The following is a 16,654-nucleotide window of genomic DNA, read 5'->3' on the forward strand; positions in this document are numbered from 1 at the left end:
GTGAAATATAATCCCTTGCTGTCTGGTTTTTATATTTCTTTCGTTTGAACAACCAAACACAGCACAGAAGTCCGGCATCGTGCATGCATTTGAAGTACAAGCCCCCTGTACAAAGATGGCGGCGGTTTTGACGCATTTTCTGAACCCCAATTCGACATCTAGTGTAGATATCCACGTGACAATATTATTAGGCCTGTGGATATATTATGTCTGATTGGTGTATTTCAATAATAAATGACACAGGGACAACATTACTCCTACAGTCAATCCACAAATGTTATATATCAAGGAAAAAAAACATAATTGTTGATACTGTAACTGTAATTGTATTTTCTTGATGGAGGTATTGATTTATTATTTAAAGAAAGAGTCTTTAGTGTCAAAGCCTCTGATTGGTCTATCAGCTTTATTTACTTTTCTGTTATGTTGCTACCTTATTGTTTGAAATGAGCCACAAACGAGCTGAACTATACCACAGGGTCATGTATACAATCCTGGGTCATATATTTTAGACCATACGCAACACTAAAATGTTTTAACGTAAATAAAAGAACACAATAGTACTTTAAGGAATGAAACGAAGGGGTGAAATTCACTTCCGTATTCGCGGTGACGTAACCATCAAATTCCCGTATGTAGAAGCTCCTCCCGCGTGGTCACAGGAACATGGCGGCCTCCAGTGTCAACGCGGTTCGAGTTCGGCTACACTTTGATTACTCTCCTCCTTGCATGCCCGACTGCCGCATGAGCTGGGTGCTGGTGGATTTGAATAAATGTCGTGTTGTTGCAGATTTGTGCTGCGTTATTAGAGAAAAGTTCGACTACAGCCGACAAACATGTTTGGACCTTTTCATTGAGGATTGTTTTCTTCCTCCTGCAGAGAGCATCTATGTGGTTCGTGATAATGACAGTATAAGGTAACTTCCTTTAAAACATTGTGCATATTTCATTGCATTACTACATAATTCCTGTATTGCTTTCCAGTTCACTTTGTAGTACAAATGCAATCGTGTCTAATTTGGCTTGTTTAAACTTAGATTTCAGTACAAATCAGATTCATTCATTCATTCATCTTCTACCGCTTATCCGAACTACCTCGGGTCACGGGGAGCCTGTGCCTGTCTCAGGCGTCATCGGGCATCAAGGCAGGATACACCCTGGACGGAGTGCCAACCCATCGCAGGGCACACACACTCTCATTCACTCACACAATCACACACTACGGACAATTTTCCAGAGATGCCAATGGACCTACCATGCATGTCTTTGGACCGGGGGAGGAAACCGGAGTACCCGGAGGAAACCCCCGAGGCACGGGGAGAACATGCAAACTCCACACGCACAAGGTGGAGGCGGGAATCGAACCCCGACCCTGGAGGTGTGAGGCGAACGTGCTAACCACTAAGCCACCGTGCCCCCCACAAATCAGATTGAATAGTGCAAAACAATTCATTTTATATTTATATTGTGAAGATACTAAGATGTGTTGAGCCGATGTTATTATAGGGTGAAACTCTCACACCTCCTGAATGCCCAGGTTTTTAGTGATTTATTCTACTCTGATTCAATTTCCTATACCTACTGGGCCAATTATAGCTGTTGTTTACTTGCAATTGTATCTGTGATGCTTCTTCTTTCCTTGTCATTAACAGGGTGAAGGTGTCCAGTGTTTCTTGTGAGCATGCTGGGAAAAAACGGGTTAGAGACGAAGAAGGCTCGTTTCAAACAGCAGCCAAGAAGAACAGATTCGAAGCGAGTGAGGCAGACGGTTTCCCGCAACCAGTGGGTGCAAAGAAGAAAAAGAGAAAACACAAAGCAAAGAAAAAGAAGACTGAAGAGCAACAGGTGGAGTGTGAAGACGTATTTAAAGCAGCCGTCCCTGCTAAAGAGAATTCATCCACAAAGTCCCAGACAGACAAGAGCAGCAAGAAAGCTGCTTCTAGCCTTACTAATGGAAAAGCTAGTTCATCAGGTGTGTGTGATAGAAGCTCAGATTCTTCAGACAGCAGTGAGAACGATTCTCAAAATCCTTCTGTATCCAAGTCCAAACGTACTCAGGTTGCGGAACCCAAACATCCTGTGACGAGAAAATCTTCATCGGAAAAAGTCCCAGTGAAGAAATCTCCAAAACCTAACACAAGCTTCAAAACACACACCAATACCAAGACACCCAAAGAGCAAACGTCTTCTGTTCCAGTGAAATCTGCTACAAACTCGGCAGCAGCAAAGAAAACACAAACAGTGACTTCTTCAGAATCGCCCTCATCAGAAGATGAAGCTTCAGCAGCAAACGGGAAAGTAAACATTCTTGCGAAATCCACTCCTGTTCAACAGAAATCCGTTAACACTGCCTCCTCCTCATCAGAAGAAGAAGATGATTCCAGAAAAGGGAAAAAATCTTCAGTTCAGCAAAAAATTTTGAGCAGCTCTAAATCTGTGTCCTTACTGCAAACACAGCCACCTCCTTCTGATCGCAAAGGTGAAGCCAGCAAAATCTCCAGCTCCAAAAAACCTTACGGAAATCCTAAAAAGTCTAAAACGCAATCTTCTTCAGATTATTCCTCGTCTTCTGAAGATGAGGCGGCCAAAGCAAATGTCCCTGCGACACCCAAACTCGTAAAACCTGCACCCGACTCGTGTGCTGTGGTAGAAAACGGTGCGTCTCAGACTCCGTCCACTCCAGTTGGGACGATGCTCCAGGACAACAAGGACAAAGAGGCGAGCTCGGACTCATCCAGCAGCAGCGACATAGAGCTTGTTATAAAGAAACCAAATCCTCAGCTCATGATCGGATTGACCCCTCGCGGAAGGGGGAGGGGCTTCACGGACAGGGTGAAAGGTCGAGGTGGGGTCAGGGGCGGCTTTGGTAGGGCCAGAGGCACGCCTTGGAAGCAAAATTTTCATCATAATTATGACGATGAAGAGCAGAGAAAGGAGAAAGTGATCCAAACGAATAGAAGCGTGCTGCTGCAGGTGAGAAGTTCTAGTGTTCTAGGCATGTTAAAGACATAAGTTATGGACTAAATGACATTCTATGTACTTACACTATGCTCTATGCACTTTAGTTTGTAGTGTAAAAGTTTAAGAAAGGTTAGTATCGTGCCAAATGGAACAGTAACAGTTTTTTTTTATTAATGTGGAAGTATAAGACGTTTCCCAGTCGGTGGCAAATGACATCAAACACACACGATGTGATGCCACTACCTTCAGCAGAATGTTTTTTTTTAATTATTAGTTTTTTTTATTATTATTATTTTATTTTAGCAATAACACAACACAGTGGTACCGGTATCTCATACAGCCACATAGGCCATATCACCTTACAATCTTTGGAAATACGTGTTCATACATAGACATGCAAAGTGCAAAAATAATACAATAATAGGAAAAAATAATAAAAATAAATAATAATACAGCAGAGCATATCGAAGTAAATAACCGGGACTATTAAAAGGATATATCAGTTACCGAACATCTTCCAGAAAGTTCCACAAAGAAGACCAAAGATGCAGGTCATGCGTTAGTTTTTCCAGAGGTAAAAGAGTGGCGGCTTGACTTATCCACATATTGACTGAGGGTATCTGAGGAGTTGACCATAGTAATAATATACATTTTTTCGCTAGATATATACAAAAGTTCAGTACACCTTCTTTGTCACAGTCAAGGCACTGACTAGCTTTACAGTTCAGAAGGTAAACATTTGGAGATGCAAAAGTCTTTCCAATAATCTTCCGAATAAACTTATGCATCTCTTTCCAGTAACATTTGAATTTATCACAGTCCCAAAACACATGCATCACTGTGCCAATGTCTGTCCCACATTTGAAACATAATTGAGAAGAATTGGGGAACATTTTATGAAGTCAGACTGGAGTTAGATAAGTCCTGTGGATAAATTTATCATTTTGTTCGTGGGCCGATAATGAGACACCTTTTGAAAACACGTACAAACAGATAACCACTCCTCATTACTAAAATTTGATCCTAAGTCCTTTTACCATGTCGCCCTCAGAGATAAAAGTTGAAGGACCAACATTAGACAGCAAAGCATGTTTCAGCAGAATTTTTAAAATGTTGAAAAATAAATCTTGAAATTATTTTCCTCTTGTAGCTCCTTCCATCTGCTACAAACGCAAAGCTGTGAGTGTTGAGTACGTGAAGTGTTCAACATTCCATTGCTATGTATTATGTAGTAAGTGTGTAAGCATTTAAATTGGATTCAGAAGAAGACAATGACACTTTGAGCTTTGTAACGATATTACAATGCATTTGTACAAGTACAGCATCTTAATACATCATTCTAAATGGCAGACAATGTAAGTCGGGAATCATTTGATTTGGTATGACTCGATGAACCTAGATGTACTACATCCGTGAACAGTGATCTGCCGAGCGGTTATTTCATGTGATATTTCATCTGTGTGTCTGTGTCTGCGTGTGTGTTTGTGTCTGCGTGTGTGTGTCTGTGTCTGCGTGTGTGTCTGCGTCTGCGTCTGCCTGTGTGCGCGTGTGTGTCTGCGTGTGTGTCTGCGTCTGCCTGTGTGCGCGTGTGTGTCTGCGTCTGCGTGTGTGTCTGCGTCTGCGTGTGTGTCTGCGTCTGCGTGTGTGTTTGTGTCTGCGTGTGTGTGTCTGTGTCTGCGTGTGTGTCTGCGTCTGCGTCTGCCTGTGTGCGCGTGTGTGTCTGCGTCTGCGTCTGCCTGTGTGCGTGTCTGTGCGTGCGTGCGTGTCTGTGTGTGTGCGTGCGTGCGTCTGGGTGTGGCAGAATCCTCCAGAGCCGAGTCCCAGGCTGGATTACAGCACTCTACCTCTCCTCGCTGCTCCTCCTGCAGTGGGACAGAAAATAGTTTTTAAGGTAAGGTGTGTATGTGAGTGCGAGTGTAAGTGTTCGTGTGTGAGTGCTTTCAGTTTTAGTTAATACACAAAGGTTTTACTGACTTTTATTTCTTTTTTTTAATTGATTTAATCTTTTATTTTGTGTAACTAAGAGATTTCAATACCTGCATTGAAATGAAGCTATTTTTAGAGAAGAACAGGTCCGAGTTCTATAGTTATGTCGCTTTGTAGAAGCCAACATTCTGTTTTCCTATTTAAGCTTAGACAAAAATTTATAAAGAGTAACTCCAGCTAGGGCTTTCGAGCCACATGCACCAAATTCGGATATGTTGTGGACCCTGGTCTGTAGTTTGTTGCTATTACTTTTCTAAGCGATCCGAATACCGGTACTTCTGGTACCGGGTCTCAAAGTGGCCTTTTTTCCCATAGACTCCCATTATAAACTTTGGAGGTTTATAACTTGGGAAGCTTTCGAACTATCTACACCAAACTGGACCAGCTCCTTTAGGGTGATACTCTGAACAAACTTTTAAATTGGTGTACCGACTGGCCTTTCGGTTGTCCCACAACCCTGCCCCCATTCATTCATTCATCTTCTACCGCTTATCCGAACTACCTCGGGTCACGGGGAGCCTGTGCCTATCTCAGGCGTCATCGGGCATCAAGGCAGGATACACCCTGGACGGAGTGCCAACCCATCGCAGGGCACACACACACTCTCATTCACTCACACAATCACACACTACGGACAATTTTCCAGAGATGCCAATCAACCTACCATGCATGTCTTTGGACGGGGGTAGGAAACCGGAGTACCCGGAGGAAACCCCCAAGGCACAGGGAGAACATGCAAACTCCACACACACAAGGTGGAGGCGGGAATCGAACCCCCAACCCTGGAGGTGTGAGGCGAACGTGCTAACCACTAAGCCACCGTGCCCCTACCCTGCCCCCAATATATGCAAAATCAAAAAACTTTTTACATCATTGACATGTCATATATCAAAACACTCAGAACAATGAGGGGAACTGCCTCACGTGTATTCGGATGACGTCACATGCTCGTCTCCACTTGCCTCCAAATGTTTTGGCACCCTAGCTTTCTGTCCACTTGCCTCCAAACGTAACACTGATCCTTATGTCCGCTCGCCTCCAAAAAACACCGTCCTTTGCGAATACTTGCTTTGTCAAAGCCAACATCAAAGTTTGTCGTGAAAAACTTTACAAATCTAGTTAATGTTTTATTTATTACACTGCCTTCTTTATTATTTATTGATCTGCTCTATTTCTCCCACCCACAGCTTTTAGAGCTCACAGAGAACTACACACCAGAAGTGTCGGAGTATAAAGTAGGTTTCAGTGCTGTTTGTACACTTGTATACAGAACCACAAAAAAGCATACATCTGTTTCCACTTTATACAGAAGTCCTAAGAGGCCATGCATTATTATTATTATTATTCCTGACCTTGTTTCTTTAATAAATGTAAAGGATGAAAAATTTTTTTTTTTACTTTTTTTTTTTTTCTAACAAGTGCATTGATCATAACCCTGTGATTTGAAACACAACCAGTACAAGTGTCACCATTAAAAGGCGTATAAAAGACCGGAGGAAACTTCCCTCATCTTCCGTCTGCAATGTTTTCCTCTGTCCGTTTTTATAGTAAACTGTTTTATATGATAAACAGGAGGAAGTGTCTGATTTTTTGTTTTGTTTTTCCCCAGGAAGGAAAGATCATTGGTTTTAATCACAGCACTAACATGATTGAACTGGAGCTTTTGACGCAGAATCAAGGTACATGATGGAGCTCAGTGGGAATTATACAGTGTAGACACAATGAACACTTTATTATGAACACCTGTTGATTCATGCAGTTATCTAATCAGCCAGTCATGTGGCTGAAGGTCTCTGTAAAGATATAACATTTACCAGGACGGTGAGCAGATGAACAGCTCAGTGTGAAGTTGGCCTCAGGTGGATGAGCTACAAAAGCAGAAAACCACACTGGGTTCCACACACAAAAGGAATCTGAGGCCTTTCTTTCTTTTTCTGGCCTTTCTTTCTTTATTGCCTTTTCCTTTCTTGCCTTTTTTGCCTGCCTTTCTTGCCTTTCTTTCTTGACTTACTTTCTGTCTTTCTTTCTTGCAAAACAAAAAAACCCACACTGTCCCAATTTATTGAATCACATTTTGTACACAATCTGCTGGCTGATATTATACACTGCACTGGCTGATTAAATAGTTGCATGAATGAGTAGGTATACAGATGCTCCTAATGAAGTGCTATATATGTATTTCTACATTATTGTACATCAATCTGTTGTGTACAAACACAAGGTGCATACTGATCTAAAATGCTGGCTTACTGGACTTGATGGTTTAATGTGCATATTAATGGTCTGATTTGCAGACATGTCTTGAAATTTAGAATTATAAATGGTTCTCTCTTGTGATAACTGTATCGATTGGTGCTTAATCACTTACTTATCTGGTTAATGACTGCTATTATACCACTGCACTGCTGAATGCTTAATTCTGATTGGTCAGAGTGTTAATTCCGCTGCATTTTCTTTTATATTGTGTGATGACATTCTTATTTTAACTTAAAAAGGGATTCTGGATATCTTTGTTTCTTCCTTCCCAGTCATTCCTTCATATTGTGGAGTCTTCTATGGATTCCTTTCTTACATTGGATATTTGTTACCATACTTAAGCTTGTAAATTAGCTTTTAACGTATATTATGTTCAACATGTTTAAACCCAGCATTGCCTGAGCTACAATGTGTTTTGTCTTCTAGCTCGAACTGAACCTGGGAAGTTTGATCTGGTGTACGTGAACCCAGACGGCTCTGAGACAGTGGAGTATGCGGTCGCTCTCGGTTCTCAGGTAACACGTGCACGCGTTCTCCAAACCACATATTAGGATTTTGTAGAGAGTATGTGTACTGTGTGTTATCAGTATCTCTAAATACTGTGTTTTTGCACTTAAAATTAATTCACTTCAAATATTGGTGTGTTCCCCCTTTTATTTGCTTAGGATAGATTTTCTAGACTCATTTTCCAAGCATATATTGATTAATTTGGTAGAATAACTGCATAATGTACACTTCACACTTTTGCCAAGATATCACATTCATGACTAGCAAGACGCGCAATTAAAGGTGAAACGAATGCCGTATTGTGTAAATGAGTGTTATAACAGTTCTATTCTTGTGTTTTTTGTAGATGACTGAGCGTTGGGAGTCGCTCATCGAACCCAGGCTTATTCTGCCGAACACAAACTGACAACATTTTGAATTTAGTAGCACTTTTGTATTACAATTGCCTTTTTAAGTCAATGTGAATATTAACTGAATAAATGGTTTTTATTTGTATAAATGTTTATTTTCTTAAATGTATGTACAGACAGGAGGTAAAATATTAAGCACCTTATTGCTCTGTCAGATATAAGAATAAATGAGAGAACAGTTTGGAAAGAAATCCTGTATGAATTCCTGGTGGGAAAGTTCTTTTATTTCACTGTAATTTCACTGTATTTATGCAATGGTGCTCAAGAATAATGCCCAAGGGAATTCAAAGAAGTGGAAATGTAATGAGAAATTATTCACTTGCAGGTATGAAACAATTTGCTATCCATCAAATGAAATAATATGAATAGTGAATAGGCAAATCCCCACAACCATGCTTTAAAAGTTAATCGAAAGCCTTACCAGAAGAGCGGAAGCTGCTATGTAACAGTAATATTGGGATAAACTCCACATTAATGTGCATGGTTTTGGAATTGGAGTTTCAAGAAACACATGGTATATTGGAAAGATCCATATGAACGACCACAAGGTGTCTCCTATGATAGCCTGATCCATAGAGAAGGTCTCTTATTGATGAAAGTTTCAATGTACACAAATATCATATGGCAGCAGCAATGCATAAAGTCATGTAGACACAGTTTAAGATTTGTAATGTTCATATCAATCATCAGAGTAAAAAGATGTGATACAAGAAGCTTTGAACACAGAATGGTCGTTCAATTTCAATTAAAATGTATGTGTTAAGTGCTTTTAACAGCTCTACAGAACATTAAAAATATATTAAAAGTGTTTGAATATTATGCAAAGATTGATATACAAAGGTTCAAGATTAATATTAGACATGTTAAATGTGTTTGTATTTATCCCAAATGATGTAATCTGAATTTACTGAGGCAACTGGAAAGGAATAACGGAATGGAAGAGGAATAAACGTTGACTCGGACTCAAAAGGGAACCTCATCCTCATTTGGGTGACACTGGAGGGTGTGATTTATAAATGTTCAGTCCTACAATTGTGCATTGATTAGGAGGTTGTTGTCCTCAAAGACCACATGTAGTTTGCGTCCTCATGAAGCAGAATCCAACTGGAGCTGGTACATCTCTAAATGCCTCAGGATCCTCACAGAGTTGGCCTGTTGTTGATTCCAGATGGGCTGACTTACTGGAGATATTGATCTCTTGAGATTTTCTCACAGTGGCTAGAATTTATACAACAAAACACATTCAGCGAGGAGCTGCTGTTCGGCTGGAAACACCTTGAGAGATCAGACAAGAACTCAACTTCAACAGTCAACAACTATAATGAGCAGAAAAGCATCTCAGAATGAATAAAACGGATCTGAGGCTACGTTCGTCAAAACACACAAACAAAATATACAGTTTTGGAAGATATAGAAATAGACCAGGTAGCATTTTTCTACCAGGGAACTTTAACAAATTGCTTATAGATAGAAATTTCCTTTCTATTTAGTACAGCCAGGTTCATAATATATTAAAAACAACAGATAAACTCTGCTACTTATATAAAATGTTTTAATGTGTAAATATGACTATATAATCAGTTTTTATTTATTTATTTAAAGGAAGGTAATTGCCTGTAATTCTGACCAGAGATAAGATAATAAAGATATTTCTAAATCCATAATATCAAATGGAGATTGTTATTGTTTTTTTTTTTTTTAACATTTATTTTATTACTTTTTCTATTTGACTTAATGCTACTTTTGGTTGAGACGCTAAAGGAAACAATATATCAGTCAGGAAATATGGAAAAGTGAAGATTAATACAATAATTAATAATACATTTCATTTATAGCTGCTTAGCCATTTAGCTTCTCCTCCTCAGTAACAAGGCGATCAGGAAGTGGGCGGGGTCTCTGTTTGACATCACCACCATCACCCTCCCTCTGATCATATGGTACTGATGATGTTGATGATGATGACGAGAACGCTGCTGCTGTTGCTGCTGATGATGATGACGACGATGAAGCCAACAGTAAAGCAGAGAGAGCTTTGATGATGGCAGTGACACTCCAGCTCTCCGTGCTGTTCATGTAATCGTGTTTTGAACGACATTAATGATAAACGATGGAGGGCATTTCTTCTTCCCAGCCAGAGCATCTCGTGCTGTTAGTGAATAAGCTGAAAGAAGTGTTCGACATGTGTGATGAAGATGAAGGTGGATTTATTCGAGTTGAACACTTCGTGCATCTCGGGAGGCAGTTCGGCCAAACGGATGAAGAGGTAAAAAACGCCATCATATTATATTTAATATGTCTTACTATATTACTTATAGTCTTCATATTATATTTAAGCTGTTAAATGTTCTGTTAATCTTTTGTGATCTCTGTTAGTATTTGTTAAGTGACACTTAACTGTTTAGCATTAATTGCTATCATCATTACAGTTCTGTGTAGTCTGCTGTCTCTGTTAATCTCTGGCTGTGTGTGTGTGTGTGTGTGTGTGTGTGTGTGTGTGTGTGTGTGGTTTTAGTCAAACAGGTTGGCATTACTCATTTTTGACATGCATTTTGTTTTTCACCTAGACAGTTAAATTAGACATGATGCTGGATGTGTGTGACACAAATCGGCTTGTCCTGAATATGTTTATTTTTATACTGAATGATTGCTTGCTGTTGTTCAGACTGTTGTTGCACTTGTTATGGCACACAGCTTTCTGCTATGCTGATTATGCATGAGTCTGATCAGTGATGACACTGGGGTGATTAATAGTATGTGTAGGTGTTATAATAGATTCTCACAAATAAATAAATAAATAAAATAAAAAATAATAATAATAATAATAATGTATTATTATTGTTGCTGTTATTATTATTATTATTGTATTTGTAAATTTATATATAAACATATATAAAATGTATAAATATAAATAATTACATATACATCAGCATTATCTCTGTGAAAGTGCCAGGGTTTTCAATATCAATGAGCCATGATTATTAGAACACAAACAGACCTGTAGTTAAACATTCAAGATGTAAGCAGTTTTGCCCTTCAGAGTTTGGATCAACACAAGCTTTTTCCCTCCAATTAGTGCTCGATTGTCATACGGTATAATTAATTACGCGCTTTCTGAACTAAAACAGTGCAGCATTATATCCACTGTGAATGAGGGAATCTTCAGTGATGCCTGTGACATGAAAGCATGGTTTGTTTTTTTCTTGTTTGTGTGAAGTGAATAGTTCATGAACATGGCTGGTTATGTAGGTTACTTAACTACAGCCCTGTTGCCATGCACTGACAGATTACAAGAGTTTAATTTGATTTTGTTGTTTAATGCCGTTTGACAAACAGTCTAACAGAAAGGTAGACAGACAGACAGTTAGAGAGCCTGAATGACAGACAGACAAGTCTAAAAGACAGATAGGGAGACATGTAGACATACAGGGACACATGCTGACAGACAGACTGAAAGACAGACAGACAAACAGACAGACTGACCAGGAGATATGCTGACAGACAGACTAAAAGACAGACAGACAGGTAGGGAGATATGCTGACAGACACACTGAAAGACAGCCAGACAAACAGGCTGGCAGACAAACAGTCTGACTAACAGACAGACAGACTGACTGACTGACTGACTAACAGACAGACAGACAGGCAAAGAGACATACTGTCAGACAGACAGACAGACACAATGACAGAAACGCTGACAGACTGACTGAATGACAGACATGCTGACAGACACGCTGAGAAACAGACAAACAGACAGACATAGAGGCGGACAGGCTATCAGCACTTTATTGGTGCTGAAGGATAAATTGCAATGTTCCAGAACAAGGCTTAATGACACAGTTGGGAAATAAGTGATAAGGCAATCGATATACCCTGCAGGTAAATAAAAAAAAGCACAGGGCTGTTCCTCAGGATCCTGATATCCATTGTACTCATGGCATAATTTGAGCAGCAGTTTAATCATAAAAGCAGCACCATCATAGAGCACTAACTGTCGTGTAGATCATCTTGTGATTAAGATGCAGATTGTTTGACCAGTAAAGCAAATAGTGTGATTTCTTTACACATTTAGTGACATGATGAATGGCAGAGCCTGCAGGCTCTCAGAATCACTGTGCTGAAGAGAAAAGAAGTCGAATTTCCCCATGTTACACCTTCACAACTACTGCACAGCAAACATTGGAAGACGTTATACAAATTTTGTGCAGGTTGAAGATGATTTACAAATTCACCTTTTTGTAGGCACAGGGACCATTAATTGGCCTCATTTAACATTCACCTAACATTCATAATTCATTCACAGGAACATTTTACACAATTCGTTTTTATGGTATTTATAAAAATCTTGTTATTTCAGAAATAAAACATTGGTATTCCTACTCTTGCTCCTGAGTGTGTATAAATTCTGCATTCAAGACAAACTAATAAATACCTTGATCCCTTGATACCTTGACTTCATATAATTCACACAGATTTCATCCCTTTTATATATGGATTATTCTGTCAACTGCTTTTATCTAGATCTAGACTTTAGAGTCTTGATCAAAAATACGTCCTCATGCTAGCTCTATGAATAACATATGTTTTATGAAACCAAGTCGTTTTATGTTGCTGGCATTAAAGCCAACACAAACCCATAAAATGAAGACAAATAAAGCTAGTCATTCAATTATGAATAAACAAATGCTGTCCAAGGCTCATTTGTCTGCGTACAGCCATAAACCCTAAACAGTTGTCTCAGCTGATTGCGGATTTAACCCTCAGGATGAAAGCTGGCTTATAAATCGGCACTCTTTGCCCTTAGCATCTTTTTCCCATGCTGTGCAACACTTTATTAGAGCCAGCACTATACGTGATAAGTGAGTGATCTGGGATGTCTCAAGCTGTTATGCGCCATATACTCTGTGGTGTGCTAACATCCTAAGAAACCTATATACTTTAATGACACATAATGCTTTTCCAGATGGTGCATTAGCATGAAGGAGATGTTTGGTAGGAACACAGAAACACTAAAATGAGCAGATTCCCAGTGATATACTTGGTTCCCTAATTACAGTAGTTTTTTTTCTCTCTCAGTTTTCTTCATCTCACTTTTATTTTTTTTCTCTAATTCACCTCTGGACTTTTGAGGTGCTGTTAATCTTGATAAAGAATATCTATTTCTATTGGCGTTGACACTTCTTTCTGTCTTTTGTTGCCATTTACTTGTCACTTCAGTTGCTGTGAGTTCTGCCTTTTACAGAGTTTTATGGGCGTCACCAAATGTAAATCAGCTAAATGTCTCATCATTTACGGTTGATTTTAGTTCTGCTGGCTTACAAAAACATTTACTCTCGACTTTAATAAAAGGTTCATGAATTAGATTCACTGTTATCACTTTATTGTTACCAAGTGAATATTTTCAGAAGAGAAAAACGTGGTCTTGGCGGCTCTGAAGTGAAAGTAATACAGTAACATTTATTCATTTATCAGACACTATTATTTATTAACATTTAAAACCAGAGCTTATTTTCTGGTGTCAGTCTTGAATGGGGTGTATTTAATTATTTTTTCCCTGTATCTTAATAAACATCTATACCTTTGATTAATAAATGCTTTAACTTCTCATCAGTTTTTTAAGCAAGTATAAATGCATGATTATTCAGCTATAACCTCATAAAAAAATGTTGTTATTCTCTAGAAAAAAAAAAATTGTTGGTGTGAGTCAAATAAAAAATTGCTGTAAGCAAAGAATCCATTTTCTCATTGTCGTTGATTCATTACCTACAACCAAGAAAACCATTCACTGCTTCACTGCTTATGTAAGTTATATATTATTTACTATGTGCTCTTCTGATTGTTTATTTACTCATTTGTTTATTCGTCCTCGTCCTCATTTTCCAGATGAAGACGTTTGCTGAGTGTCTGGACCCGAATGCTAACGGCAAGATCAACTTTAAAGACTTCTGCCATGGGGTGTTCGCCATTAAAGGTAACAGTGTGAGATTTCCCCTAGTTTACATCCATACACATTGCAATTTCTTTGTGTGTTTGTGTGTGATCTTATTATCATGGTATTAGTCCTAAAAGGTCATGCATTATTGAGTTTTTTTCTTTCTTGGTTTGTAGTTTAAACTATGTGATCTCTGCATATGTCTGTATTTTTATTGTTGAAGACAATATAGCGACCCTACTGTGGTTAATCCAGCCGCTGTTTCTGAAAGCATGGTTAAACTAACCGCAGGTATATTATAGGAGCAAAAAAAGAGTAGAAAAAAAATAATAATAATGATAACAATAATATTAATTTAAAATTTAAAATACTATATATCTATCCCTATCCCAAATGAGTAAGCCGGAGGCGATGGCGGCAAAGAAAAACTCCCTGAGATGATATGAGGAAGAAACCTTGAGAGGAACCAGACTCAGAAGGGAACCCATCCTCATTTGGGTGACACAAATAATGTAAATGTAAATAATGTCCTTTCTACAACAGTTTATAATATTGCAACCGAGAGCTCCTGAGGAAATGGGTTAGCACAAACTCTTCACCACAGACCTAACACTAATTTCTTCCTGTCAAAGTCTTCAAATGATTGCTGATAAAGACCAGACCATACAGCTGACTGACACAACATTGGTTCAAAGAAGGCATGACAGTCTCCGGGTGGCTCCCTCCACAACAATCCCATGAGACACTGGCTGACCATGCAATCCCCGGCAGAGTGCACACAGGGCGACGAGACTCCAATCACGGGTAGAACATCAGGATTGACGAAGTAAGAAGAGACAATCAGAGTAGGAATTTGGAACACTGAGAGAGAGAGAGAGAGAGAGAGAGAGAGAGAGAGAGAGAGAGAGAGAGAGAAGAAAATTGTTAGTTATAATTGTAATCAGGTGATATACAATGTAAATTTAAATTATGTGCAAAGTGCAGGCAGGGAATCCGGTAAGACTAGCTATGACAGCATAACTAAAAGGCTAGGGCCAGAAGGTGACACAGATCTGAGGGCTTCCTGGGATGTAAAGCGTCCCACCACTCCACAGTCTGCAATCTTGAACATCTAGACATCCCAGTTCACCAAACACTTTATGCCCATGAACCTTCCAGATCTGCTTCTTTACCTAAGAAATGCTATTCATAAAAAGCTAGACTAATCAAATATGTTTTTAGCTTGGACTAAAACACTGAGACTATGTCTGAGTCCATCCATCCATACATCTTCTACCGCTTATCCGGGGCCTGGTCACGGGGGCAGCAGACTAAGCAGGGATGCCCAGACTTCCCTCTCCCCAGACACTTCCTCCAGCTCTTCCGGGGGAATACCGAGGCGTTCCCAGGCCAGCCGAGAGACATAGTCCCTCCAGCATGTCCTAGGTCTTTCCTGGGGCCTCCTCCCGGTTGGACATGCCCGGAACACCTCCCCAGGGAGGCGTCCAGGAGGCATCCGAAACAGATGCCTGAGCCACCTCAGCTGACTCCTCTCGATGTGGAGGAGCAGCGGCTCAACTCTGAGCTCCTCACCCTATCTCTAAGGGAGATAGCCACCCTACGGAAGGAAACTAATTTCGTCCGCCTGTATTAGGGATCTTGTCCTTTCGGTCATGACCCAAAGCTCATGACCATACTTGAGGGTAGGAACGTAGATCGACTGGTAAATAGATCGACTTCTTCACCACAACAGACCGGTATGTCGACCGCATCACTGCAGAAGATACACGATCCGCCTGTCGATCTCCCGCTCCATCCATCCCTCACTCGTGAACAAGACTCCAAGATACTTAAACTCCTCCACTTGAGGCAGGAGCTCTCTGCCAACCTGAAGGGGGCAAGCCACCCTTTTCCGGGTGCTTGGAGGTGCTGATTCTCATCCCTGCCGCTTCACACTCGGCTGCAAACCGTCCCAGTGCACGCTGAAGGTCCTGATTTGAGGAAGCACACAGGACAACATCATCTGCAAAAAGCAGAGACGAAATCCTGTGGTCCCCAAACCGGACTCCCTCCGGCCCCCGACTGTGCCTAGAAATCCTGTCCATATAAATAATGAACAGGACCAGTGACAAAGGGCAGTCCTGCTGGAGTCCAACATGCACCGGGAACAAGTCTGACTTACTGCCGGCTATGCAAACCAAACTCCTGCTCCGGTCATATAGGGATCGGACAGCCCTTAGCAGAGGGCCCCGGACCCCATACTCCCAGAGCACCCCCCACAGATCACCACGAGGGACAGAGTCGAATGCCTTTTCCAGATCCACAAAGCACATGTGGACAGGTTGGGCAAACTCCCATGAACCCTCCAGCAACCTGGCAAGGGTATAGAGATGGTCCAGTGTTCCACGACCGGGACGAAACCCGCATTGTTCCTCCTGAATCCAAGGTTCGACTATCGGTCGAATTCTCCTCTCCAGTACCCTGGCATAGACTTTTCCGGGGAGGCTGAGGAGTGTGATCCCCCTGTAGTTGGAACACACCCTCCGGTCCCCCTTATTAAACAGAGGGACCACCACCCCAGTCTGCCAGTCCAAAGGCACTGTACCCAGCCGCCACGCGATGTTGC

General features: G+C 40.5%; 2 protein-coding genes across 3 annotated transcripts in view; both read left to right on the plus strand.

The window, feature by feature from the left end:
- Positions 1–615: 615 nt before the first annotated feature.
- On the plus strand, positions 616–8,205 carry coil (coilin p80). Its single transcript, XM_060892972.1, has 7 exons — positions 616–917; positions 1,653–2,973; positions 4,763–4,852; positions 6,135–6,182; positions 6,557–6,626; positions 7,630–7,718; positions 8,057–8,205. The coding sequence occupies exons 1-7, from the start codon at positions 667–669 to the stop codon at positions 8,114–8,116; spliced, it is 1,929 nt and encodes a 642-aa protein (XP_060748955.1). The 5' UTR covers positions 616–666; the 3' UTR covers positions 8,117–8,205.
- Positions 8,206–10,125: 1,920 nt separating this feature from the next.
- Positions 10,126–16,654, plus strand: part of rab11fip4a (RAB11 family interacting protein 4 (class II) a) — a 41,910-nt gene continuing 35,381 nt past the window's right edge. For both annotated transcript variants that reach the window (XM_060893204.1, XM_060893205.1), the window contains exons 1-2: positions 10,126–10,383; positions 14,001–14,088. In XM_060893204.1, coding sequence (XP_060749187.1) covers positions 10,228–10,383; positions 14,001–14,088 — 244 coding nt within the window. In that variant the 5' untranslated portion in view covers positions 10,126–10,227. The remainder of the gene's footprint in view (positions 10,384–14,000; positions 14,089–16,654) is intronic.

Source organism: Tachysurus vachellii, chromosome 18, assembly GCF_030014155.1.
Source record: "Tachysurus vachellii isolate PV-2020 chromosome 18, HZAU_Pvac_v1, whole genome shotgun sequence".
In the NCBI taxonomy this organism is placed as follows: domain Eukaryota; kingdom Metazoa; phylum Chordata; class Actinopteri; order Siluriformes; family Bagridae; genus Tachysurus; species Tachysurus vachellii.

What these genes read in the sequence shown, in the direction of transcription:
- coil (XM_060892972.1), top strand. Translation starts at nt 667, where the DNA reads ATGGCGGCCTCCAGTGTCAACGCGGTTCGAGTTCGGCTACACTTTGAT. An exon ending in ATAGAAGCGTGCTGCTGCAG is followed by an intron (nt 2,974 to 4,762) that starts GTGAGAAGTTCT and finishes TGGGTGTGGCAG; the next exon opens with AATCCTCCAGAGCCGAGTCC. An exon ending in GACAGAAAATAGTTTTTAAG is followed by an intron (nt 4,853 to 6,134) that starts GTAAGGTGTGTA and finishes TCCCACCCACAG; the next exon opens with CTTTTAGAGCTCACAGAGAA.